The sequence below is a fragment of the Rhipicephalus microplus genome, unplaced genomic scaffold, assembly GCF_043290135.1.
Source record: "Rhipicephalus microplus isolate Deutch F79 unplaced genomic scaffold, USDA_Rmic scaffold_12, whole genome shotgun sequence".
In the NCBI taxonomy this organism is placed as follows: Eukaryota; Metazoa; Arthropoda; class Arachnida; order Ixodida; family Ixodidae; genus Rhipicephalus; species Rhipicephalus microplus.
This window is the reverse complement of record NW_027464585.1, coordinates 33,358,057-33,385,555: the sequence shown is the minus strand read 5'-3', so window position 1 is coordinate 33,385,555 and position 27,499 is coordinate 33,358,057. Positions and strand designations below refer to the sequence as shown.

Below are 27,499 nucleotides of genomic sequence, written 5' to 3'. Positions count from 1 at the left end.
ACCACCCCGTGCAACTGTTGTGGTTCAGGTGGTGTGGGACGGAGTGATGCACGGTGAAGCAGTCGTGGAAAGCAATCACTCGCTTCTGCTGTCTCAAGGTGTCTGCGTAGCGAGAAGCTTTGTTGACCTTCGTGATGATCACTGCGACGTTTTTGTCACAAACTTCAGCTACGACTACCGACACCTTTTTCCTGGAACTGTCATCCCCTACGCCGACCGACCCAGTTGCCAATGTCACCGAGTGTTTTGCTTCCCAGGCCATCGGCACTGCTGAAGCACCTTTCCGCAGCGTCGACATCAATCCAACGCTTTCTGAAGCGAACAAGCAGCGTTTGAGCGAGCTGTTGCTGGAGTTGCACACATGCTTTGCACGTTCTTCGAAGATATGTCAAACACCGATAACGAAACACCGTATTATCACCTACGACGACGCGCATCCCATACGGCAGCAGCCTTATTGTGTTTCGCCAACCGAACGGCACGCGATTCAAACACAGCTTAAGGAAATGCTTCAGGATGGCGTGATACAGCCTTCAAGCAGCCCTTGGTCATCACCAGTCGTTCTTGTGAAAAAGAAAGATGGCATGCTTCGCTTTTGTGTCGACTACAGTAAGTTGAACATAGTCACAAAAAAAGACATGTACCCTTTGCCCAGAGTCGATGATTCTCTGGACAAGCTGCGACGCGGGAAGTATTTTTCGTCCGTCGACTTGAAGAGCGCTTATTGGCAAATAGAGGTCGATGAACGTGACCGGGAAAAGACCGCTTTTGTAACGCCGGATGGCCTTTATGAATTCAAAGTGCTCCCTTTCGGCCTCTGTTCCGCTCCAGCTACATTCCAGCGAATGATGGACACCGTCCTGGCAGACCTCAAGTGTCTCGTCTACCTCGATGATGTCGTGTTTTTGGAAACGTTTGACGAGCATCTCTGTTGCCTTCGGAATGTGCTCGAAGCCATTAGATTGGCCGATCTCACACTCAAGCCTGAGAAATGTCATTTCGGCTACGAAGAATTAAAGTTTCTTGGTCATGTCGTGAGCGCTGGAGGTGTTCGGCCCGATCCTGACAAAACTGCTGCCGTCACCGCTTTTCCACCTCCAACTGACAAGAACAGTCTTCGACAATTTCTGGGTCTGTGCGCGTATTACCGGCGCTTTATTGAAAATTTCTCTAACATTGTGGAGCCACTATTACGGCTCACGCGTGATGACACACCATTTGTCTGGGCTGACGAACAGCAGACTGCCTTTGCGGAACTACAGCGCCGGCTCTCTTCCCCTCCCCTGCTTGGCCACTTCGATGAAGATGCTGACACTGAAGTATGCACTGATGCCAGCAATATTGGTCTTGGAGCTATTTTGGTACAAAGACAAGATGGCATTGAACGGGTAATAGCCTACGCAAGTCGCACACTGTCTTGCGCAGAATCTAACTGTTCCACATCATAGAAAGAATGTCTCGCGGTCATTTGGGCAATTACGAAGTTTAGGCCATATCTCTATGGAAGACCATTTAAAGTGGTTACAGACCATCATGCTTTTAGCTGGTTGACCAATCTACGAGACCCTTCAGGACGATTAGCACGATGGAGTCTGCGAGACCCTTCAGGACGATTAGCACGATGGAGTCTGCGGCTACAGGAATTTGATGTCACCATCATGTACAAGTCAGGCAAAACGCACGAAGACGCCGACACGCTATCATGAGAACCTCTTCAATCCACCAGTACTAGCGCAGAAGAGGACGGCGCCTTCGTGGCAACTCTCAGCGAACCGGATCTGATGTCTCATCAATGAAATGACGCCAATGTAAGAATGATTATAGATCACTTAGAAGGTGGCACCGCGCCCATTACTCGACTGATGTCGCGAACGTTGCCATCATTTTGCCTACGAAATGGCATCTTATACAAAAGGAACGCCAGTGCTGGTGACAGATCTCATCTTCTCGTCGTGCCTGAAGCCCTCCGCGATGACGTCTTATTAGCTTGCCACGACGAGCCCACATCTGGCCAGCTGGGCTACTTGAGAACTATGGATCGGGTGCGACAACTCTACTACTGGTCTAAAATGTGTGCCTGTGTCAAACGCTACGTGAAGGGATGCCGTGAATGCCAGCGTCGCAAGACACCACATTTAAAGCCTGCAGGCCATCTACAACCGATCGATCCACCACGTACACCGTTTGAACAAGTGGGGATGAACCTCCTAGGCCCGTTTCCTTTGTCTTCTTCTGGCAACAAATGGATTATTGTCGCAACCGACTACTTGATGCGTTACGCTGACACGAAGGCGTTGCCACGGGTGACCGCATCTAAAGTTGCCAATTTTTTATGCATCAAATTGTGCTACGGCATGGCGCCCCGTCATATGTCATCACTGATCGAGGAACATCATTCACAGCGAAACTCTTGGATGATATCTTCAGGTTGAGTTACACAACCCATCGAAAGACCACTGCATATCACCTTCAGAGTAATGGTTTAACAGAAAGGCTAAACAAAACGCTAGCCGACATGATCTCTATGTACGTGGATGTGCAGCACAATATATGGGACGACATCCTACCGTACGTAACATTTGCGTAAACACTGCAACGCAGGAAACTACGTTCGTTTATGCTCTACGTTCGTTTATGGTCGAGATGTTAGAACTATGCTAGACGCCATGATTCCGTATGAGGACATCCACAAGTTCGACCAATTAGCCCCCGACATCAATGAGTACATTCAGTGCGCTGAGGAAGCACGTCAACTGGCCCGTGTGCACATCCGAACTCAACAGTACGCAGATGCACGGCAGTACAACATCCACCATCGAGCAGTTAATTATAAACCTGGTGACCAAGTTTGGGTTTGGACACCCATTAGGCGGCGAGGTCTCAGTGAGAAACTCTTGAGGAAGTACTTTGGATCCTACAAAGTACTCAGACGTGTGAGCGACGTGAACTACGAAGTGGTTCCAGACGGAGGCTCACCATCATCCCAGCGCAGGTTAACAAGCCCAGAGACTGTACACGTGGTCCGCCTAAAACCATACTTTACGCGGTGATGCGAATTTTCTTCTTGTGCCAGTGAACTGTTCATGTGGAAAGTGAATGCTGTTTATTTCCGATTGCTAGGCCCAGGACGCACTTTCTCTTGTGCACTAATTTGTTTAATGTTTCTTTATATTGCCTACTTCGACCCACTACTGTGCACGCTTTTTTTTGAGCATCGGGTCGATGCTCTCTCGGGAGGAGGAGTAATGCCACCTGGTGTTCTGTGCCAGTGAACAGTGGGTCAGTTTTGTGCCGGTGAACGAGGAAGACGAAGACGAGCAACTGGTGCCAGCGGAGACGTCCTTCTTTGTCTCTGAGATTTAGACAGTCGCGTCCCTTTGTACGTTCCTTCGAGCTCTTAGCACGTGACAATACGTTGCAACAACTAGTGAAACCTTCTGGTTCCATGCTTGAGAAAACTCGGCTACACCACTTGCACGAGCCCTGCCAATCACGAGTATACTTGTTCTGCCTTTTCAAGTCTTTCCCAGCCATTCACTCGACAACCTTTGTAAAAAAAGAAATTTCAGGGAAGTTCCACCATCAACAGAGAGCAGAAATAAGCAAGTATAAACTGCAGAAAAAATTTTTTTTTACAACAGGCGGCGCACATTTTTCTGCATCCATGTCAAGTTGCTTCTTTCTGCCAGCTGAGCCATGGCCAGCTCTAGCTGTCTATCAACGTTCTAACTGCCAGGTGCCCCTTTGTGTGGCCCACTGTTTTGGAGAATGCCATACTAGAACAACATTCTGAACACTTTGGTACACTAATTAGCAACAAATATTTTCCTAATTTGTTAGCTCCTGATTTGCTTGTAACAAGTTAAGCTTTTTATTTGACAATATAATCTTCAATAACTCATTTCACTAGTCTTCAAGAGCATTTTAGTGTACTGCCACAAAAAAATTTCCTCACAACAAATAAAAAACAAAACAAAAAACACAGCACAGGGACTTCTACATTGTTGAAAAAATTATGCAGTCGAAAGCCTACCACTCCTCTGTTAGTCTAACTGCGATAAATGCAAATGCCCTTCATAAATACCAACCAATCCAAGCCACAATGATCCCTCTTTATCAGTAAATACTTGTCTATTTCGGTACACATGGGGTGATACCACATATGAAAACAGTTGCCATTTCCTTCTTTTTTTTTGGTGCAGTTACCGCTGTTTATCACTGTTCCCAACCTGGTCCTTTCATAAAATACTGTTGTTTGATGGCAGATAACACGACCTCCGGTAGCTTGATTAGTACATAAATGGTTTTACAGTGCAACCACGTTAAAAACCAACTCCAGCCATTTTTCTAGGTCAATGAACCTCAATAGAATAACCTGGGTATATTTTTACATTTACCCTTGAATGTTTCTGTTGTTAATGCAAAATTGCAGGCTTCAAAAATACAAAAGTCTACTCTTTTCTGTCTTGTTTTAACAAGTGAACTTTACTTATTGAAGACAATTGAAACAACCATTGATCACAAAGCAAGGCATTTGACTTCCACGCGAGATCCTTGCTCACAAAAAAACTAAATGTATTTTTTTTTACTCAAGATAGATGTTTTATTTCAATTGCTTTCATGTCTTATGCCAACCATATGGGTTTCCGCCCAACTCTTATATTCTTCAACACTAGTGCTTACTGGCTCAAGCTGTGCACACCTGGCTTCCCACAAGTTGTACATGTAACATCATTTAAGACAAAGCGACGGAAGGGATGGCATCGCACGAGGCCACAATTGTGCGAGATTGGCCAATGCTCTGTTGGTTTGGCGAGCGAATTAAAGTTCCCTGAGAACATGCGTGCAATACATGCTTCGGGGCCAGCACACAATGCTCCATATAATCATGCCACAACAGCACTCTCCAAGAACGCTTACCTTTCATATCAACATTAGAGTGTGTTAGCTACCAGTGCCAGATTACTACATGGTCAGTACGATAATACAGTACTGGCTGCAGAGTGAGTACCGTATATTACCACATATAGTATATTGCCACATATAAGTCGTATTTTTTTTAAATTGTAGCGCCAAGATTAGGGGGGTGGGATTATACTTGGATCTTTACATGACGAGGAGGGGTATAAAAAAAACGTACGACAACCATTGTTTACCAAGGTTATTACTATTACTATGCCCCTACTTTATATTCATATTATAACAAAAACAAATAAAATTATTATATTTTACCTAATTCCTAGGTACGGTACTAATTTCTCAGATAATACAGTGGATCAACGCAACGAATGTAACCTCCAAAGATCCTTTTGCACGCACAATTCTTGGAGCCTAGATGAATGACTTTGGCTTTGGCACGGGCTTAGGCACGGGCTTGAATCGGCTCGCGACCGTCGGAGTGCATTGTGGGCGGTGCGCATTTATTCTGCACAGGCTGAGCAAGCTCACGCTCTTTCGCTCGCTTCGCACTTGTGCGCATCGAAATAGCTCTAACGCATCGTCGCAGCTATAGTGTCGAGTTCAAGCAAAAAGTGATCCTTCACGCCGAATCGATGAGCAACCTTTCAGCAGAGTGTAAATTCGGCATCTCGAAGAAATGTGTGCGATGCTAGCGTGAACAAAGGGATAAACTTTTCTCGTGCGCTGGATCGTGAAAACTGTTTTGGGGACCAAAGGAAGGAAAACACCCTGCCGTCAAAAAAGCTGTCGACAAATCGGTCGGCGAACAGCGAGCGAAAGGTCTGAGCATGTCTCACGAAGACATTCAGGTAAAAACTCGCAGTGTTGCGAATAGATTGAAAATCGCCTGCAGTGAATTTGAAATTCTTAAGAAATGGGTGCCTAATTTCATAATTCGGCACGGGCTGAGCCTCAGGCGGTGCATGACTATTTGTCAAAAGCCATCTGAGGAATATGACAAAAAAAAGAAGCCTTCTTGAACTTAATCAGTGAATGGAAGGCGGAACAGGCCTACACGTTTGGCCAAATCGGCAACGCCGATCAAACACCTGTCTGATTTGACATGCCAGGGAAACAAACCGTGTCAACAAAAGGTTAGCGGCAAGTGCACTTGATGACTACTGGCAATGAGCACAACAGTAAAAGATGTGGCCAACTGAACAGCCGACACAGACTTAAGAGCTCGAACAGAGGTTTATTAGCATCCGCATGAGCCCAGAATGTAAAAAGAATGATCTCTCGTCTTCTTCAAACGAGCTCACGATTTCGCTCGCCTGCAGTTTTTTCTTCTTCTTATGCAACGAGCGCGGGAAATTCAACACAACCATTTTGCGGCAATGCTGTGCTGCACTGCCGACAGCCACAAGCTGCCACCTCTTATTGTCTTCAAGCGGAAGACGATGCCCAAGGAGAAATTCCCCCTAAAGTCATTGTTCGCATCAACGAGAAGGGCTTTTTCACAGAGAAGACTGTGCTGGAATGGTTTTGCTCGTCTGGCTCCGGCCCCCAAGCGGTCTTCTCAGGCCTAAAAGCATGCGTGTGCTAAACTCGTTCCGAGGGCGTGTCACGGAACGCATGAAGAGAACCGTGGTCAACCTAGATTGCCAGTTGGCGATAACCTTGGGTGGCTTGACTGCTGTGCTACAGCCGCTCGATGCGGCACTCATTCAGCCATTTAAGAACCGGGTGGTGGCACTTTACAAAGACTAGATGGACCAGAACGACAAGTCCCAGACACCGACGGGGCGTGTGAGGCGGGTTCCTTTCAGCAATGTGGCACAGTGGATGTTGGGTGTCCAACGCTTGGTACGAGCTGCCAGACAGCATGGCGCGCGAAGGTTTCGTGAAGTGCGCGATCACAACTGCCTCATGAAGGCTTAAAGTTGTAGTTTGCTGGCAATAAAGATTTGTTTTGTCAATGTGGACAATTTCTTAAAATAATTTACTTGCAGATTTTTTTTCCGATTCAAGTTTAAAAGTTGGGGGGGGGGGTCATATTATATTCGGAGTCGACTTATATGCAACAACATACGGTTAGTGCAAAACATTACTGCACGAAAGCTTTCTGCTATATATACTGGGTCTTTCTCTAAATGGTAAGCTGCACATCCTGTGAAAGATGGCTCGTACTTAGCTTCAGCTGATGACATTGGTGGCATTACTTGTGCACTCGTGCAGTGGCATACGTTTGTCTGGGCACCATGCGTGAAATGCTGAAAGTTCGCCTGGATGAGCCACATTACCAGTGCATATTACCATGCCACAGTGAAAATAGACTATGGAGTGTGGCGCAATCCCGATGGCCCGCATGACCTGGCAGACAAGGCAGCCACATACTATTATTGCAGGCCTATTTTATAGCTGGCGCTGCCTCACAACACAGCTTACATAGTCTGACCCTGTTCGCACAAAGATACTTTTGCTGCCGGGATTTATTTGGACAGCAAAGGTGATGTAAAAATTAACGTAACACTCAATGAGTTAACAGAAAACTGATTCAGCACAGTTGCCTGGAATAGACACGCACCCACTGGACACGTAGTGTCTCACAAATGTCTCTCATTTGGTTTTCCGTCGTTTGTGCCTCTATTCTCGGTACAAACAGGACGCTGAAAACTGTCGTCTGCTGAATGGCACATCTTGCAGACGGTGCTGCTGTCGAGAATTAGAGTTTTATGGCTCGCATCTTCATCTGGCCCATAGCGGGGCATAAAACTCAGGAGGTGTCTGACAATACTTTCCTTCTACCTCCATGATGCCACTACAGCTCAGCCAAAGATGCCATAAATATTATTGATGTTATCGACATGACGTCAAACACCCTCATACAAGAACTTATGCATTGTTCCCCGGAAATACAAGAGAATTTTTATTTTTTTTTGCAAAATTCTCAGTGTTGGCATTTCGCCCCATCACACCAGCCACAAGCTTGAGCAGCCTGTACCATGCGGTGAGAGAGCGCACAATCAAGTAAGCACGTGTCGCAAGAAAGTCTGTTCTACTTCACCACACATGAATGAATTTTCCAGGAGGCCTCCAAACGTGCCTGAATGGCAGCTGCCATTGTCTGACAGTTTTGCGGAGCTTACGCACATGGCACAGTCGGTCCCAGACAAAGGTAAGGCTGGTATGGTCATCTTCCCACTGAGCGCCTCCTCTATGCGGCTTTTGTAATGTGGGCTGGCAGGACCAGCATGCCTTGCATGATTTACGGTTTTTACCAGCTTTTACTACACATGAAGACAGTACTGCTCGACTGTAATTCCATCTTTTTTGCTTATTCTAAATTTACAGAGTACTTCAACTACAGGGGCCATGACAGAACTGTATCTAGGACATAGAAGCATCATAACTTCATCATGGTCCTTTAACTGTAGTGTGGTCATTGAAAAAAGGCCTTTCATTTCGTCTCATTTGGGCGCACAGTCTGGTACCACAAAAAAATGTAGATAAGCCTGTGTACAAACTATTCATAACAATGTTCATGGCACGAAATTTCAAGGCAATTCTCTATCACTACAATAAAAGCCCTATGAAAAATAAAATAATTTGGAAGTGCTCCCTCATCTCTTTTATGAATTCATGTTACAACCAAGAATTGCCCCAGTTTGATACTGTTTTAAAACTTAGATACTTAGGCACGCTTGACATTCACAAGAAATTCAGACCAGTTTTGGTTTCTAGATCTTGCTTTTTTAAAAATAATAAAAAGATCTCACACACGTTATAGCATACGTGTTTGTTGTTATTTAATTAATGCACAACTTCATTTTTATATTACTCCAAATTTTTTATGAATGACCCATTAAACCAACTCAAATTTGTGAAATATAATTAGATATGTATGGCCTTTCTTTTAAAATTCCTGTTGAGACTGGCAATATGTGTAGAATAATCACTAGGCTCATGCAAATATTTGAATGCTTCTAATATTCAAATGAATATCACAGTACTCAAATTCGCTTCGATTTTCATATAAATGAAAATTTCGTAGTATTCATATGAACAATTAGATGTATAATAGTCTATGTGTAGCCCTCGTAAATGTGGTTTCACTGCAGTGGAGGGGTGCTAAGGTGTGAAAATGTTCATTTAAATGTCTGCTTGTAACTTTTTGTATATGCGAGTTCACTGGAGTGAAGGAGTGCTAAGCCATTAAAACACCTGTTTGAATGCCCGCATTTAACTTTTTGTAAGGGTTTTTTCACTGCAGTGAAGGGGTGCTAAGCCATGAAAGGCCAATTTAAATGTCCGCAAGTAACTTTCTTAAAGGTGATTTCGCTGCAGTGAAGGGGTGCTAAGCCGTGAGACCACCTGTTTAAATACCCGTATGTGACTTTTTGTCAATGTTGTTTCACTGCAGTGAAAGACTGCTAAGCCCTGAAACTACTGGTTTGAAAACCTACGTACAGGTAACTTTTTAGTAAAAGGGGTTTCATGCAGAAAACGAGTGCTAAGCTGTGAAAACACCTGTCTAAAAATCTGAATGTAAGGTTTTGTAAAGTTGGTTTTACTGCAATGAAGGAGTGCTAAAGTGTGAAAACATTTGTTTACATGCCTGCATGTAACTTTTATTAAAGGTGGTTTTGCTGCAGTGAAGGAGTGCTAAGCCGTGAAAACACCTGTTAAAATGCTCTTTTGTAATTTTTTGTAAAAGTGATTTCACTGTAGTGAAGGAGCGCTAAGCCGTGAAAACACCAATTTTAATGCCTGCATAAAAGTTTTTGTAAAGGTATTTTCACTGTAGTAAATGGGTGCTAAGCCATGAAAATACAAATTTAATGCCCACGTGTAAGTTCTTGTAAAAGTGGTTTCACTGCAGTGGAGGGGTGCTAAACCGTCACTTGTATAAAAAACCGCAAATAACGTTTTTGTAAAGGTGATCTCACTGCAGTGAAGGGGTGCTAAGCCGTGAAAACACCTATATATGAGTCTGCACTGTCGCGAAGCTCCACTTCAAGGTTAAATGAAAATACCATACTCGCATCTATTCCCCATTTTTGACATTTAAAAGATTGTTATACCGGCTTATATGCTCTGAGTATAATAAATATCAGGACATAACATATTTTACAAGTTCTCACTTGCATTCTATCAAAAGTCCAATTCTGCTACTATGCAACATTGCTTCCACTTACTGAAAATAAAAAAACAAAACAAAGCATTTGCACAGGCCTTGTTTCTATATGTATTGTGGAGGTTACTCCGATAACAACAAATATGCCCATTTTCCTTTAAAACATGCAACCTACACTATTTGAACTCAATTTGGAATTATTCTACCAAAATCACTATTCGCACAAGCCTTATAATCACCCTTAATTTCAATTTATAAAGATATTTTTGGGATCCCTTCTGCTTTCCAGTAATCAAATGACATGGAGAACACCAGTGTGGTCCTTTCTGTACAGCACCAGCATACTCATTATGATATCACAATGCCCACTGTCCGCCTTGACGTTTCTACACAACAAGCTGGGCGAGTTCGTAATTCGGGTGCAGCGTGGCACAGAACGAAAAGGTCAGAGAACACCTGTTTTTTTTTTTTGTCCCTTGTGCTGCATTGCCAGTTTTCCCTGATAAAATGTGTATAGCAGTCCTGGTAAAGCAACTGTTTTATATGGCGAACAGCCACGAGACAGCAGTCAGTGGCCTTGGCAAAACCAGCAACCAGCACGAGCACAAACCAGAACAATCGGCCTTTTTGTATTTCCTCTGCCAATAACCGTGTGTGTCACTATAGAGATATGTTGACCTATCGTGTAGCAGCAGTCCCTGCTTCTCCATTTTAATGAAATTGCAGTCTGAGCCCATGACATTCTGAACTGCAAGCCACGCGGGAATTTTTCAATACTGAACCTGGCGCAGAATAGCACACCCAAAAGCAAGGCCATATTGTGTTGACGTGCCTGAAAGTGCCTCTTCACGATGCGGTCCTCGAGCGAGTGAAAAGCCAGCACAGCCAGGCGTGCCCCCGGTCGCAGCCAATGGCGCAGCAGTGACAGGGCCCAGTGCAGCTCGTTCAGCTCGTTGTTGACTAGAATGCGAAGTGCCATGAACGTCTTGGTGGCCGGATGGCTCGGCCGTCCCAGGGAGTCCACACTGCCACTGCCATGGCTGCACCACCATCACGAGGGGTAGCATTTATTCTTCCTCGTATCTCAAAACTTGTCTCATATTACTATGTATTCCACAGTGTACTGAAACAGCCACTACAAACATATGGCTACAGGCCCAAAAACTTTCTATACACTTTTCCTGTGTTATCAAAAATAAACTTTCAATTGAAATATACAATGAACAGACCAAACAGTTTGTCATAAAATTTTAAACAATGAAATATGCATAACTTTCGTACAGTGCAGATACCTTTAGATGTACCCAAGAACTGAAAAAACACCAGCATTCATTAAAAGGACTATGAACAATTTGTTTTTCAGCGATAAAGAGAAGTAAAGGTTCCATCATGCCTACACATCTACGAAGAATGAACAGTAAAAGAATGTTTCGGTCCAAAATAAGCCCTAGATATTGCCACCTATGAAACCCACGCACTGCCAGCAAACACAAGATTTTTTGCCCCGGCATGCGTGGCGTCTTGTGCTGCATGGAACATGGCCACCCTTGACGATGATTAGTGGAGTTTTGTGGTGCAAGGGCCATGGGTGGCCAAAGAGTGCCATGTCTTTGATGCGATAGAAGCAATGGCCAATAATTGCGATGACATGGTGTAATACGGCTGTATAAAGGCCTAAAATCGCATGCTGTATAAAAGCGTAAAATGTGTTTATAAAGTATAAAATTATGACAGTGATACGCGATTTGATGTAAGGGTGTGGAATAAATTACAAGTGACCATGGTATTTACAAGTGAGCGAATGTAAACTAGCACGAATGCCTCTTCAACCCCTTTGAAAACCAAAGGGTGAGAGGCAGGTGCTTCTCAGAGTAGTTACCGCAGCAACAACCTCTTTGGAGAGGTTATGCTATGGATTTCCCTTGTATATAATGCTGAAACTTTGAATTTCATATAAAAATGCAAATAATGACTGCTAATTAAAAAGTGGTTATTTGTCAATGAACATCCCAGGATGAAGTGGAATGTGTTCACAATAAGCTAACGAAAAATGATTTTTTCTAATGAAATCTAATTCACTGTATTGGATGAAGATGTGGTTGATTGTGATTCACCACATCTACCACACAAAGGTAGATCGCCAACACAAAAAAATATGAGTGTGTGCTGTGTGTATGTCCTGTTTGTAGCCTAGCAAATCTAACTTCTGTGTGGCCTGATTTTGCTGCTGGCGGCCACATACCAAGGAACGGCTTGATAAAGTGTAATTTATTTTCTGTGTGACTATCCCATGTGCTCTGCCAAGAGGCTCTGAGCTTTCATTTAATATATGGTTTTAGACCAAAAGCAGGGATAGCTGCGGATGTATTAACAGCGCTGCCGTGGACAGATGTGGCTAGCCGGTCCGCCATCTCATTACCTTAGATATCGCGGTGTCCTGGCACCCAGCACACTACAACATGCTGTTTAGATTTGTACACTGTGCGTAGTAGTGAATAAAGCGAGGCAGGGACAGGGTTTTTGTGTTTTTTAAGAGTTTTCAAAGCCCTCACGACACTTAGGGAATCTGTGTATATTACTGCCTTATGTATCTTTAGTTCTTTTATGTGTTTAGCGGCCATATGTATCGCAAAGGCTTATGCAGTGAAGACGCTTGTGTCAGGATGCAGAGCGCCGGAATTGGAAAAGGATGGACCGACCACTGCGTACGACAAAGAAGTGTAGACTTTGAAGCTTCGGTAAAGAATTCAGGACAAGTGTATTTATGTTGCCGTTCCATGAAGTATGTGTGGATCTGTACAATGGGTGTGTGCTTTGTTACCTCTAAGAAACACAAATTGCAGTCTATCGTCAGCCACTGCCACGGTGGCAGGTACGCTGCAGGAGCCATCAAAAGGTGTTCAAGTGCCACACCGGTTTCCTGAGCAAGGCCCCTCACACGAAGTGAGTAGGGTTGCCACAACGAAAGCTGGTTGTAAAACAGTGCAGAATTCAACATATGATTAATAGTCAAATAAGTAGGGTGTTTTTTGTTTACATTCACTTCAAGATAATACAGCAAGGACATGTAAATCTCTGAAGTTGCAACGACCACTCATTCGATTTTACGTACAGGCTCCCTAAAGGAGTAGTGGGAAAAGCAGTGGTAGAGAGTCGGATGCCTAAATGATGGACCTGGTCAAGCATTTTAAAAGCACTTGGTGCGGCAGACTGACAGACAATCGTCCCATAATCTAAGTGCGTGTGTATGAGGCTTCTATAAAGATTCATGAGACATTTTCAATCACTGCCTCAGGATGTCTGCGACAAGACTTTTAGTACATTCATAACTTTCAGGCATTTGTTTTTGAGATTTTTTATGTGGGGTACAAACGTCAATTTCATGTCTAAAATTATGCCTAAAAACTTGTGTTCCGTTTTAACAGCTAGTCGCTGGCCGTGAAGGTAAATGATTGGATCAGGATGGAGACCTCTCTTGAAAATAAAACGCATGTGCTTTTTTGCGGGTTGAGGGTGAAACCATTTTCGTCTGCCCATCTGGTAACCTTATTCAAACAAAGCTGAAACTGCCACTCGCAGATTACGAGATTGCAGGATTTAAAACCAATCTGAATGTTGTCAACATATGTGGAATAAAACATATTGCATGGAATGTAGGAATGCAATGTATTCATTTTTACAATAACAAGTGTGCAACTCAACACACCACCTTGTGGCACTCCAGCCTCCTGGACAAATGTTTGTGACAAGATAATCCCCAGTCGAACATGGAAAGTGCGGTTCCACAAATAACTTTCGATTATGGTAAGCATTTTACCTTGGCCACCTAAGTATGAGAAGTATCGCAGTACGCCAAAACTCCATGTCGTGTCGTATGCCTTTTTTATATCTAGGAATACTGAAAGAAGCAACTGTTTATGAACAAAAGCATCGCGGATTTGTGCCTCGATGCGTAGCAAATGGTCAGTGATGGATCTACCCTCACGAAATCTGCACTGGTGTGAATCAAGTAAATTGTTTGATTCCAGATAATGAAAAAGCGGGCGGTTAATCGTCTTTTCGAAAAGTTTGCAAAGACAACTTGTTAGTGCGATCGTTCTGTAGTGGTAACAGAAGATGAATCCTTGCCTTGCTTTAGAATCAGAATAACAATGGCTTCTTTCCAGGTTGATGGGATCTGTCTAGAAAACAAAATAGCATTAAACAGGGAGAGATGGATCTTTTTAGTTTCAGATGGCAGGTGTTTTAGCATTTCATATACTACATGGTCTGGGCCTGGGGATGAGTTGTTGCAGCAATTTATCGATGCCTCTAGCTCAGCTAACGCAAACGGTTCATTGTATTCTTCGTGTTTTGCAGATTTAGGCTCGTATCCTTGGAACGATGTAGTGTAGTGGGACGAACTGGAGATCTGCTTGAAGTGTGCACTGAGGGTTTTCTCCTGGTTTTTCAAGCTTCCAACTTGTGTGTTTACTAGTGGAAGTGGACGAGATTGCCGTCCTACTACTTTTCCTACCATGTTCCAGACTCTCGCCTCTTGTGTATATGAATTGATTACGAATAAAAACTTATGCCAGCTTTCCCTTCTCGCGTGTCTACACATTCTACTGCCTTGAGATTTTATGTTCTTAAAATTGTCAAGGTTCTCCGCTGTCGGTGAGTTCCGAAGCAACCTCCATGCTTTATTTTGCTTTTTTCGAGCATTTCGATAATCATTATTTCACCAAGGTCATTTGGCGGACAGTTCACTTTGTGGAATACATTTTGTGGCAGCATCAATCAAAAATTTTGTGAAGTAGTTGACAGCTGCATTTAAGCTTAAGGCACACAGGTGCATCCAATTTAAAAGTGCATCTTTTTAAAACTGTTCCCAATCTGCTTTCTCAATATGCCACTTAGAAACCTGTAGAGAACCGGACAAGTACTGCTGACTGGGCAAGTTGGTGCATGATAAAAGCACTCACACTGTCGTCTGATTTTTCCCCTTCTTGACTGCATAGTATCTTTCCTTCATGCTCAAACTGAGCTGCGCTAAAGCAATATCACTTTATAGAACATTAATTTCCTTTTGGTATGTACAGAACTATTGGAAAATGGTCACTTCTATGGGGATTCCCAATAAATTACCCATTAATTAGGGGAATAAGAGTTGGAGATGCAATGCTGTCTATAGCCAAGTACGTATGGTTTGCAAGGGAATAGTACGTTGGTTCTTTCCTATTCAACAGACATGCACTGAAAGGAGACAAACAAAAACCGTTCGATTAAGTGACCTGGCGCATCACAGCGAGAGTCACCCCATAGACTGCTAAGTGCGTTCAGGTCCCCAAAGACCAGGTAAGACTTTGGCAGTTCGTCCATTAAGGACTGGAATTCGTGTTTTTCAAGGCGGTACTGTGGAGGTATGTAACGGGAGCGGATGGTGGCGAGCTTCTTCAGAAGAACTGCTCGAACAGCCACTGCCTCAAGGGATGTTTGTAGTTATAGGTGAGTACATGCTACGCCTCGATTAACTACAATGGCCACACCACCTGATGATGCCATTGCATCATCTTGATCCCTCTGAAAAATGATGTAATTTCGTAGAAAGTTTGAGTGTTTTGCTTTCAAGCGGGTTTCTTGTACACACAACACATGTAGATTGAGTTTGTGGAGCAGTTCTTGTAGGTCATTGAGGTTACAAAGAAGGCCTCGGATGTAACACTGCAGTATTTGTGTCTGCATGATGATCATAGAATGGTGCTGTGTGTATTTTAATAGGTTTAGTGTATTTTAGAATTCAAGAGGCAGGATTATCGTCCGGCCCCGCTATTGGCTTTTTTGTTTTCCTGGCACCGATGTTGTGGCATTAGAGGTACCGGTGTTGTTTCCATTGCCTCTTGAGAGGCACTGGAAGACCGCACGTGTGGGTCTTTAGTTCAAGTTTTGGGCCTCGCCTGGTGTGACAAGGCCTTGGGAACCGATGGCCCTGGGGTCGCCGGTTCCTGTTCACGAGTTAGCAGAGTAGTCTTGGCTACTGCCGCCTTGGGGGCAGCGTCACAGCTATCCGCTCACTCTGCGTGGGCCGGGCACGTGGCGGAGGCTGATGTGGCGCTGCACCAAACGCGCCACATCCGTGAACGTTGTGCCCCAGAACAGTGAGCACCTTCTCCTAACCTCCCTGAAGGAGATGTTTTCCATCACTTTCAATGTAATTATGCCTTTTTCCTTCTTTTACGCTGGACAGGATCAGGAGTATGCTGGTTGGTCACCACCAAAGTTCCCACAGTGAGATGGAGAGTTGGATTTTTCGGAGATGTGGTCTTTTGACGCACATTTTGCACATGTGGATTGCCTTCAGCAAGCAAGGAAGCCATGACCGTACCGTTGACACTTGAAGCACCTTTGCGGGTTCGGTATGTATGGCCGCACTCGGAGCTTAGTTTAGCCTGTTTCAATGTGTCCTGGCAGTTCACTAAATTTAAATTTAGGTATAATGTGTTCTGTTGGCTTTTTCTGTGTTGTCCTGTCTGATCTTTATTCTTTGAACGTTTTCAACATTTAGCTCTTTCCATCTGTCAAGGAGCTCAGCTTCAGTTAGGCCCAGGAAGTCGTCATGAGAGACAACACCTCAAACGGTATTCGTAGACCTATGTGGGCTGACTGTGAAATAGATATTTGCAATAGATGTCAGATTCGGGAGGGCTTCATATTGCTTTCTGTATCGCAATTCAAGCAGGAGATCGCCGCTAGCCATCTTACAGGCCTTGATGCCACGTCCTAGTTTCTCTGTTAAGTTTCTTGCCACTAAAAATGAAGAGACAGCTCTGGCTTTTCCAACAGACTGTTAACTATAGATGTATTACATGATACTTTGGAAACCGTTCGTTGGCCTTTTAAAAGAATGTCGTGATTGCTTCGATGCGCAACCTTTTCAGGTTACGACCAGCTTTGGAAGAGGATGCGTTTAACATAACAGGTCATTTAAGTTCGGCAGCAGTGCCAGTCGCGCACCGCCGAGCCCAACCCAACTAGAGGAAGTGGCAGGAGATGCTGGGCAAATCCTGTCAAGGCCAGCTGTACAGCGCTGCTATAACCTAATATGGAATGGCCAAGACTGGGCATCCACACAAGGTTAATTCTTGCCGTCAGGAAAGATATGCAGTAAACAGAAGAGAGAAGTAGACAGGAAAGATAAAAAGTGAAAGAGAAAGACGAAGTGTCGGAGATAGAGAAAGGTAAAGGCGACTGCCGATTTCTCCAGGGTGAGTCAGCCCAGGGGTTTCGTCTACGTGAAGCCGGGGCCAAAGGGGTGTGTTGCCTCTGCCCAGTCACACAGGATCGGCTCAAGCTCCAGAATCCCGTTTTCCCCGGACACTGCAAAGCCTCGCACGGCTAGGCGTGGAAAGAAGTTGAGCCCCCCCCCCCCGTTAGATCAGGTCCGTGGTGTCTCTATGCACCAAACGCCTACTTGCACAGATGCCCCTGAAGAAACATGGCCGCCCTCTTCTGTGAAAGTTGCAGTTGCTGAAAATAATGCACGCTCAGCTGACCTTGGCACACAATCGTTTGCCAGAATGCAGATGTTTGCTCAATAAGCCGCTTCGCTCCTAACTTCCCTAGCATTGCTAGGCACTCAGGCCTCTTGTATCATCACAAAAATGTTAAGTTATTGATGAAGTGCCCAACCAAATGCACTAAAATTTCACCTGCATGTTTGCGAACACAGAAGGATAAACATGCATGACAGAGATTATCATCAAATTAGAGTGTCTAAATTATTATTATTATAATTTGATTTAGAGGTGCCCTGCAAAACTTTTCGAGCATGGTCAGAAAACAGTGCTTATTGGTAGTAGAGGCTCCCAAGAACATGTGAGCCAACTATAGTGTTGCAGGTGGCCTGGAACTCGCAATTAATTATCAGAATCAGCTGAAAATTGCTTTCTCTTCTTTCAAAAAATAATGAAAGCAGCTCAAAAATCACTTGAAGGCCTTCTATTGGCCAATTTGAACATGGCACGCTCAGTCATTAAAGGGATTGCACCGGGAGGCCGCAACTTGTCCATGTGTACGCGTGTGATCACACTGAAAAAGCCGTGTGTTCGAAGAAAAAAAAATCACAGCATATCCATGGAGTGATAATATTGACTGGGGCGAAGCTTCACTGGTTTTATTGATAAACAGTGAATCCTCTGTCTGTCAATCTGTCTCTCTGTCTGTCCGTCCGTCCAGCCATTTAGCCACCTGTCTGCCTGTCTGTCTGTTCGTTTGGCCGTCTGTCTGTCTTTTCGTACATCCGCACCTGCTCAGTTGCTCTTAGAACTATACTCGGTGACAACTTTCAGTGACAGCACAGCCAAAGCTGCATGGGTGGAGCTTCTAAACATGTGTTACTACGCCAATAATTCATTTTTGTGCGATTTTGGTTTCGCAAGCGCATCCAACATGTACTTTTTAGCATTACCATGCAATATATCTTACATTCTTTGGGGAGGAAATAAATCAAATGTTCATTTTTTAAGGGAAAGAACACGCAGCTTTTTTGAAGCGTTGAGATTTATCGCAGAAAAAAAAAACGTACGGCCGAGCATCGCAAAGCAAAGAAACCACCTCTTAAATTTCAATGCATACTTGGTCGGCATCATTGTTTTCCTTTCTTTAGAGACAAGAACTTTCTCCAGACACTCACGTTTGTTTTTAGGGGAAGCAAAGGCAACGATGGAAAGCAGAAATCTTGACGTCGTATCAGTCATGACCGGGCACCTGGCCTTCATAAATGTAATTGAGTAAAACACAATCTTTATTCTGCCAAGAACGCTGTTTTTGCACGATCAACAGGGTAATGCACATGAGCGCGTCTGTTACCAAGGCAAATCGTAAAGAACAACTCCCTCCGGAGACGTCAACGGGAGTTCTGTTATGGTACGCGGTCTTCAGCTTTATCGTATCAGCAATATTCTGCGGCCGAAACACCGATCGCATGTGCAACACAATTTAAAAAATGGTCATTTATTTTACGTACAGTTTCCAATCGCAATTTTTCTTCCAAGCAGAGGGTGTTGCTGAAGACTGGCAGGTTGCCAGTGTGACGCTTTGATGTGAACTTGCTGAAACCGAGTGATGCCATTGTTGTTTACTGGGGCAGGGAAAAAGTGAAATGGCACATGGAAACCAGAAAGCAAAGAACAAAAAACCTACACAGGTGATGCTTCCTAATAATAATGTAAACAATCTTGATCATAATATTTACACCTTTTGTTTTTATATTTTCCATTAGGCTACGCAGTATACAAAAGTTAGCGTTCGTGGACTACATGCAGAAGCGTAGTAAAAAAGGGCATGCTTTGGCTTCGTAGCCTTGGGTGTGCTGCCCCAGAAAGTTGTCGCCAAGTATAGGCAGTTACGTACCAAGAGACAAGCATGTACACACCCATGACTTTAGGAGCTTTGCCCCTGAAAAAAAAAAGAAAAAAAAAGTGTTCAAGGTCACAAGGTGCATGTAACGTATTTTCTTTGCTTATGCTCATAGGTCGGCGAACCCACTCATGAGTCGACTCAGATTGAGCTGCGAGTCTAAGTAATAGTTTCGTGATTGTGAATCCGAGTATGTTCGGCGAAGAAAAGTTTGGCGAGTCTTGTTGTAACTAAGTCAGAGTGACTGAGCCAGGCTGGGAACCAAGGAAGAACCAAGGAATATATTTCATTCTGCAGAATGAAATATATTAGGCGGTTTGCCTATCATGTAACACAAGACAGTGGAGTTGATGACGTTTGACATGTGTTGGCACTGCACTTCTTATCAAGTCTTCCGAGTCCGAGTGATGTCCACTTTCTTTTGCCGACTTGCCGTCCTACCTAGTCACCTTTAGCATTATTATCAGCCTTATCTGGATTCACACTTATACTCAGCTCTACTCACGCGTATTCTAAGGCAAGGTCGTTCATACACCGTTTCAATATTTATTAATTACAGGCATGAATTACGTACGTGGGGGTGCCTTGACTTCCCGCCACCAACTCTTCCAGGAAATTTCTTGATTATATCTTATCCTGTCATCTCTTTCAAAAAAAAAAAGAACCTTACCGGTTTGGCAGCACTCGAAACTCGTTACTGAAAATACTATGTCAAACGGCGCCAAGAAGAGCACCGATTACATGAGATATTGGTGAAACCACAGTCGAAGAAGCTACTTCTAGGCTACTGCACTCATGAGTCGACTCACTCAGGCCGAACTGCGAATCCGCGTGAGTACTGTTGAAGAAAATTTTTGTAGTCTGATTCTGAGTGAATAAGACTCAGAAAACGTTTTGCGAGTTTAAGTCCGAGTGAGTCCAAGGCTCAAAATATACGTCATGAGTGAGTTTGAGTGAGCTCCACAATTTTCGCCGTAATATGCCCATGCCATCCCTCCCTACTTAGCTCCCTGCGCTTTCGTTGAGACGAGAGAAAAAAAAACGCGGTTGCGGCGTGTGACAAATCTTTGTAACTTCGCTCATACTGGATGAATTCTTAAATGTTTTGTGGCTGTCAATACATGAAGGAATAAATCTTTTTAGTGAATCTATTCTATGGTCCCTTGAAAAAGTGTTTCAAGGTTCCTTTAAATACACAAACATTACGAACACACAGAGGAAATGGGAAGAAAACAGGCTGGCAGCTGCCACGGCCCCTCTAAAATACACACAAAGGCAAATGTTGAAGATCTCGAAAATTGTGAGCATATTTCAGTACTACAAAAAAATGTTTACAAAGGTAATCTTGAAAAGAAAAAGAGATACAGAAGAATTCACACATGCTCAGCCAGAAGGGGCTTTTTGCCACCGACCACGGCCATGCAATCAATCAGGCCACAAACTCTGCTAAGTACAGCAGACTTCTTCATGCAGTTCGAACTCTATAAATAATGGCCACTGCAAAATCATTTCGTTAAATTGAGAAGTTTGCACAATCGAGAGAGATTTTTCGTCTTTTAAAAATCTGCTAGCGTAACATCATCATTATCAGCCTGACTACGCCCACTACAGGCCTCTCCCATGTCCCACCAGTCAGCTCCTTCCTGCACTTGCTGCTGCCACTTTATACCCGCAAATTTACTGATCTTATCTGCTTACCCAACTTTCTGTCTCCCTCTACCCTGCTTGCCTTCTCTTGGAATCCAGTCTGTGATCCTTAATGACCAGCGGTTATCTTGCCTTGGCGCTTTGTGCCCCGCCCATGAGCATTTCTTCTAGATTTCGATTATGATGTCCTTGAGACCAATTTGTTCCCTGATATACTCTGCCCTCTTCCTGTCCCTCAGCGTGACATACCAAGACTCAAAAGCTACCGCAGCACTGTTTTGCTGCCTATTTCACACTAAAGTCAGGTCTAGTTATAACGATACTGTTTATAATACCATATTTACACGATTGTAGGTCGACCAGTTTTTTCAAATTTGACAATCCAATATTGGAAAGGTCGCCTTAGAATTGAAACCGACCTGTGTACCGCTAATAATGGCAAAAGAAATGAGAAATCAGGGGCACTATGTCGCGGTTACAACTCTGCACCTACATTTCCATGGTTACCTTAAAAGCGTAGTGTATTTACCGCATTACATACGTTTCAATGTCAATAAAAGTGATGCTGATGTTGAAAGAAGTTGGCCACCGTACTTGCATCCAGAAGTGCACTGAGCAACGCCGCAATGCGATATGATTGCGGCACGCTGAATGGGAGGTAGTGGTAGTCGACGGACGTGCCAGGGAACAGATTCTCTTCGTGAAAAGATTTTTTAAGCAGCCGGGTCCTCGCGTGTTCCTGTCACTTGTGCTGCTGTGTTTTGCTGAATCGTCACGCCTGTCATGAGTGCCCTGGGCTTAAAAAACTGCCGGCGCTCATTCACTGCAGCGTGAAGAAGGTCTCCCTGGCAACTGTGGGCAAGTGAGTGCTCTACGCAAGGGCAGCTAGACCGCGCGATGTCGGGGTGCGTCGTTTGCAAAGTGTGGAGACGCACTTGATGACGACGTGCTGTTTTACCGCAACAGCTACGACGGCTGCAGCACCACTGAGGACGACTCCAGCGACAATGAGTAATCTTCGTGAATAAATTTTCTGTGTTTGAACTGTGCTCATATTTTCAGTTTTATTTTATTTGAAGGGACATGTGTTTTCGGGGGGAGTTGACCTACATTCCAATAGACTTACAATCATGTAAATACCGTAATATACTGTATCACATATAGTACTAATAAACATAGTTAAAAACTTTCGTGCACAAAGGAGACAGTGCACAAAGAAGGGGACACAAATGACGCTGTCTTCTTCATGCTCCGTCTTGTTCGTGCTGAAAAGTTTTCAAAAATGCACCAGTTCTAACGTGCCCACGTCTCTATTTTACTACCAATTAACAATGATGGCCCCGTCCACTTTTGTATGCTTTCTGTGGTAAAACAAACCACTTACTACGATTCCCCAGAGCAGAGATTGGTATGTGCAATTGAGCAGCTTACCCAGTCATAGTAGGAGGCTCAACGCATGACTTAGCTTTTACAAAAGACTTCCCCGCTCAGCTATGTGGCGCACCTGGATGCTCTTGATAAAGATGTGCGTGAGCTTTGCATGAAGCAATCAACTATCCCTTCACAGCAAACAAGTACAGTTGAAACCCGCAATAATGAAATCGGCTGGGCAAGCCGATTTCTTTTGCTGTTGCAAGAATTTAACTGGCACAAAAATATGGCATAAAAGACAGAGATTTGAATATAGTAGAGCCTCATTGATATGTTTTCAAAAAAAACATTTAGAATAAACATATGATCTGAGAAAACGTATGATTCAAAGCCACCAAAATTGAGGCTGACAAGTCCATATAAAAGTGTAAGGGCAAAAAAAGATTATTACTTAAAAAACAGTAATTTTCTCCTGCAGCCTCTCACCCTTGGACAAGAAAAGCTCCTTATGTGCACCTTGTCAATTGTCAGCGTTTTCATTGTTTTTGAGCAAAAAAAGCATTATAAAGCTTCCAGTTCAGCAAGAGCTTCGGCGTAGTAAGCCGGTTTGCCCCCGCTTTCATTCTCGCCATTGTCTTCCGGTGCCACATCTTTCATCTCTTTTGCTGCGTCCCCCTACACCACCTTCGCGACGATCTCGCGACACTTTGCGGCTCGCAAGTCGAAGCGTTTTCGTCTATCGAGGCAAACCGGCAAAGGGTGCATCGGCGCCCGTGGAGAGCAACTCTTCATCAGTGTCGTCGTCAGATGCGCATGCCCAGGTTCGTCTTTGCTGCGCTCTGTATCCACCGATCGAAGGTGCCACCGAAGGATATTCAGCTTCACCTTAAATGAAAAGGGCTTGCATTTCACGCCGACATGCAGAATACAACTGCCCCAAATTTCAAACTACTGAGCAATGTGCAGCCTCGCACAGAGCCCAAATCGCATATCCCTCAATCTTTTTCTACTTGAAGTAGCGACAATCAAGACTGAGGTTCCAAAAACGGCTCTCATTGGGTGGCGCTCGTTTCTACTGGAGGTTAAAGTCCAAGGGACTTTAGTGGAGGTTATCTTGCAGAGTTGCAGACACCCTGGTAACACAGCAGGACATGCATTTCGCCCTAATGACATCGGCATTAGCGAGGGCTGATCAGCACGCTGCGTTCGCATATTTGTCGAGGAAAGGTGCATGGCTCACATACTTAAAGGCGTGTGTCCTTGTAAATCGGAACATGCTGGCAGGCAGCAGCAGCGTGTGAGACGGGGTCAGGAGAGGAGGCAGATGCAATGGCCTGTTGTGTAGCGTAGGTAGCATGTGCGTCTCGTGCCGAAGCAATGGTAGCGTTCTCTCGGCTGTTATGGTGTGAGACAATCGCATTTTCATGTACCGTGCTACAGAAGAAGGCTTTGCAGTGTTCAGCGAAATTGTGCCAAGATGCCAGCTGAAAAAGAAAACCACTGTGCTACAGGAAGTAAAAGGCTTTTTTTTAAAGACCATTTGAAGATTTTGACAGCTCAGACTGGTCTGTGTGTGATTCACAGACAGCTGCTGGAGCGACGGAGGGGGCGACCGGGCATTTGAAGAAAGCGCGAAGGGGACAATTGTGTATAATTCGGAGAAGAGGCAGGGGATGAAGGGGTGACTTGATAGAAGCTTTCGATAGGTTATCTTACGCAGGAGTTCGTTGATTCATTTTTGTTTTCTTTACAACTTTTAACTTAAGAGGTGATAGCTGTTCTGTAGTTAGATTGCGATTTCACACATGCTTCATACCGTTTCTGTTACGTTTGATGTAAGATTAGAGCTGGCCATCGTCTGTGAACAAAGTTTATTTTTAAGTCCGCGCTCCTCCTGTTAAGTCCTTAACGCATGTTTTGTCTGCTTTGTGCTCCTCAGTAACAACTATTTTGTGTTGATTAATCCTTGTGCATTCACAAATAAGGTGGCGAGATTTCCGCGCACTGAATCGAGAACTTAATTTATAATAGAATATTTTTATAAACACACAAGCGGCCTGAAAGTCAGACATCAGTGGCGGTCTCGCAAGCTGTGACGTGACATGCAGCTAGCTGCATGCTAGCATTCCGGCAAACAAAACTGTTTTATCATTAGTTGCATTAAAAATATTTAGGATGTTGTAGCTTTCTTCAGTGTGACAATAGGATTGAATGATTCGCAGTGGCTGAAACTGAGGTAGAAGATGGCGGCTTGCTGCATATGACATCACACGTGCCCTGGCGAAATGATGAGCTTGCAGTCGGCGACTTCTAGGGCATGTTTTGCACTCAAGTATGTGTTCTTTTATGACCCATTTTAAAAATCTATATAGGCACAACAGACCTTTTACTTGTAGTTTAAGCCACAAATCATTTGGTGACCGTGTCATGGCCCCTTTATTAAAGCTGACTGCTTCAACAGTGTTAGTCACAGCAAGGTTCCGCAATTTCACGGGCAGCGATGCTACCCACCGCAGAGGGCCTTGCGTACAGATCTATATTGAGGGAAAGTGTGCAATGCTCACGTGTCAGTCAACGCCACTTCGACTATGTGTGCCAGCTCGGTGGTGGTGCGCAGGTTCTTCATCAAGAAGCGAGAGTCCACTATGGCCTGTGCAACCTAGCCAAGGGGATAAATAATAAGCGTGCGCATAAATAATATGCCCTGCAACACTTCCTGAACATAACAAGAAAGCGTTGCCCATTAGTAGCTGAGGCAAACATGTGAGCCAAGCATAGTATTAGCGTTGCACATGGCAAAGAATTCACAAGTAATTTTCAAGGTAATCTGAAAATCACTACTTCTTCTCTTAACAAAAAATACCATCTACCAACAGCACACCTTTACAAAGGAGAAAAAAAGTGCCGCCATGCTGTGTTGCGCCTGGGAGTGCAAAAGATTGACGCCATAGCCTGTGCAGTGCATATTGTCTGGGGGGTGGGGGGAGGAAGAGGGTTTCACTTATTTCGCACAGCCCAAAAAGGGTTACTGTGAAAAGATCACAGCAATCAGCAGATGTAAGCACCGAGAGCAGCAAACTAATTACTGTGGCCGCCGCAAGATGCTGCGACACACTTGCACTGCGCTCTATAGTACACTAGATTTTCACAATTGAGTTACACGAACGGCTCGTGATCACACTGAAAATGGGCCACATGTTCAAATAAAACATGTGCTCAAGGTCACGATGTGTACTGGCTAGGTGTGTGCGAATATTAAAATTATCGAATACAAATTGAATATAAATACATAGCTTCGAATATGAATAAAATATCAAATACTGAAGAGGTGCAATTTCTTTCCACTAGTAAATCTTTTACTCAATCATATATATTTATGTTGGAAACCATAGAATTGTTATTATCAGATATCACAAATGGTTTTATTTTGTCATCGAATCAATTGCAAAAATTTGTGTATACAGAAAAAGGTCCCATAGTCAGAGACTGAATCAGGACCTCCTACAGTAGTGAATATAGAAAAAGTTAATTGATGCAACAAAAATTATAGCCAGTTATTGCACATAAAAATAAAAAAAAAATGTCACCATCTATACATAGTTTTCATGTCATGTCACGTCCGCCGTTGTCGCCATCTCCAGCCATGCCCGGGTACCTCGCTGGGTACCTACAGCAGTTTGCGTGCTGCAGCGCGGTTTGTTGAGGACTCGTCATCTGTTGCTGTGCGTGATGTTTGAAGAGAAGCCGTGGGGTTTTTTGTTCGCATGCTTTAACGAGCTCATCGGGTCACGAAAGCCTCGTTTGTTCACTCGATACAAGACCGCAAAATCAAAACGTGTGACACGTATACAATCCACCGCGGCCACCGCGCACACCGGCTGCCTGCCACGATCTATGAGGGCCCATTATATTGCTTTCACTACAAATTGCGTGGTCTAAGAACAAGTGAAAGCTCAGTCTCTCGAGCTGCAATTTTAAAAGTGGATGAGGGAAGCGCACAGCTCCCATCGAAAACGAGTCATCGTGCAGAGCTAGGCAAGTTTACAGGAGATATATTATTAATACCAATTTTAATATGTTGCTGTGGCCCACACCATCAAAGTAGCAATGCGGCTCCCCGAGCGTTTTAAACAGTGATGATGTTGAGCATCTTTGATTGGAATTCGTGGGAACAGCTAAGGAATATATTATGCAAGGTAGAGACTTCGCGTGGTTCGCGCCGCGCTGATGCCGGTCACTATTTTTTTCGTGTATGTTTTGACTCAATTTTTACCTTGTATATTACTTTTGTTGTTGTGTGCTAATGTACAGTATTGTCACAGAAAATGATGCAGACCGTTTTAGGGAATCAATCAACCAATTTTTAAAAAACCTGACGCCCCAACTTGAACCGATCGGCTATACTTCAAATTGCGAGTGAACGAATATTGTTTCACATCTATTTTCACACTTTGTTTGAATGCAATACCCGAATTCCCGTGATTGCCTTCACAATTTTAACCGTCTCCCTGACACGCTGATTGTGCACGCAGCGGTCGCGAACCAGTTTGTATATACAGTACCTATCTGTTTGCAGGTACGTGCTTCGGGTGTAACTTCATTATTTACCCGTAATGAAGTTACACCTGAAGACGCAAATAATCCCCGGTTCTTCAAGTCGTTTTTGTTAATCTGTGCCAGCCAAACATGCCGGTGCCTTCTGTAAGATCGCATTGCGCGTTCTCAATTTTAGGTAATAACTTTCGGCAAAGAGAACACCCTAACGCTCTGATCGCTCTTCGTGGACTATTATATCAACTTGCCTTACCAGCAGCTGATAATTTCTCCAACTTCCATCGTTAGGCAAAACTGAACGGGCGCATGCACGAGGAAACAACACGGCAGCAGTCGGCCACGGAGACAGTAGGTACCCAGGCATGTCGATGGCGCATTTCGGAAGTGACGAATCGGCCCTGCGTGATGCACGTGCACACTATGTATACTTGCAGAAAATATAAGACTGTAATAGTTGAGCTTGTGACTGTGATGTCTTGGGTTCAATCCACATGT

The 27,499-nt window shown here is 44.1% G+C and overlaps 1 protein-coding gene and 1 long non-coding RNA gene across 10 annotated transcripts in view; one reads left to right on the top strand and one right to left on the bottom strand.

Moving 5' to 3' along the window:
• LOC119166758 (12S rRNA N(4)-cytidine methyltransferase METTL15) overlaps nt 1-27,499 on the bottom strand; it is a 173,027-nt gene that overhangs the window by 26,218 nt on the left and 119,310 nt on the right. For 4 of the 8 annotated variants that reach the window (XM_075882462.1, XM_075882458.1, XM_075882461.1 and 1 more), the window contains exons 6-9: nt 25,015-25,109; nt 19,427-19,471; nt 19,041-19,154; nt 10,869-11,076 (exon numbers count right to left, since the gene is read on the bottom strand). In XM_075882462.1, the coding sequence (XP_075738577.1) occupies nt 10,869-11,076; nt 19,041-19,154; nt 19,427-19,471; nt 25,015-25,109 (462 nt within the window). The remainder of the gene's footprint in view (nt 1-10,868; nt 11,077-19,040; nt 19,155-19,426; nt 19,472-25,014; nt 25,110-27,499) is intronic. The other 4 variants (XM_075882465.1, XM_075882460.1, XM_037418093.2 and 1 more) reach the window with 2 other exon arrangements.
• LOC142783821 (uncharacterized) lies at nt 7,737-16,425 on the top strand. Of its 2 annotated transcripts, XR_012888482.1 has the most exons (4): nt 7,737-7,929; nt 7,989-8,077; nt 10,326-10,480; nt 16,263-16,425. It is a non-coding gene; the product is annotated as an uncharacterized LOC142783821 (long non-coding RNA). The 2 variants fall into 2 exon arrangements; XR_012888481.1 differs by lacking the exon at nt 16,263-16,425 and having other exon boundaries at nt 10,326-10,698.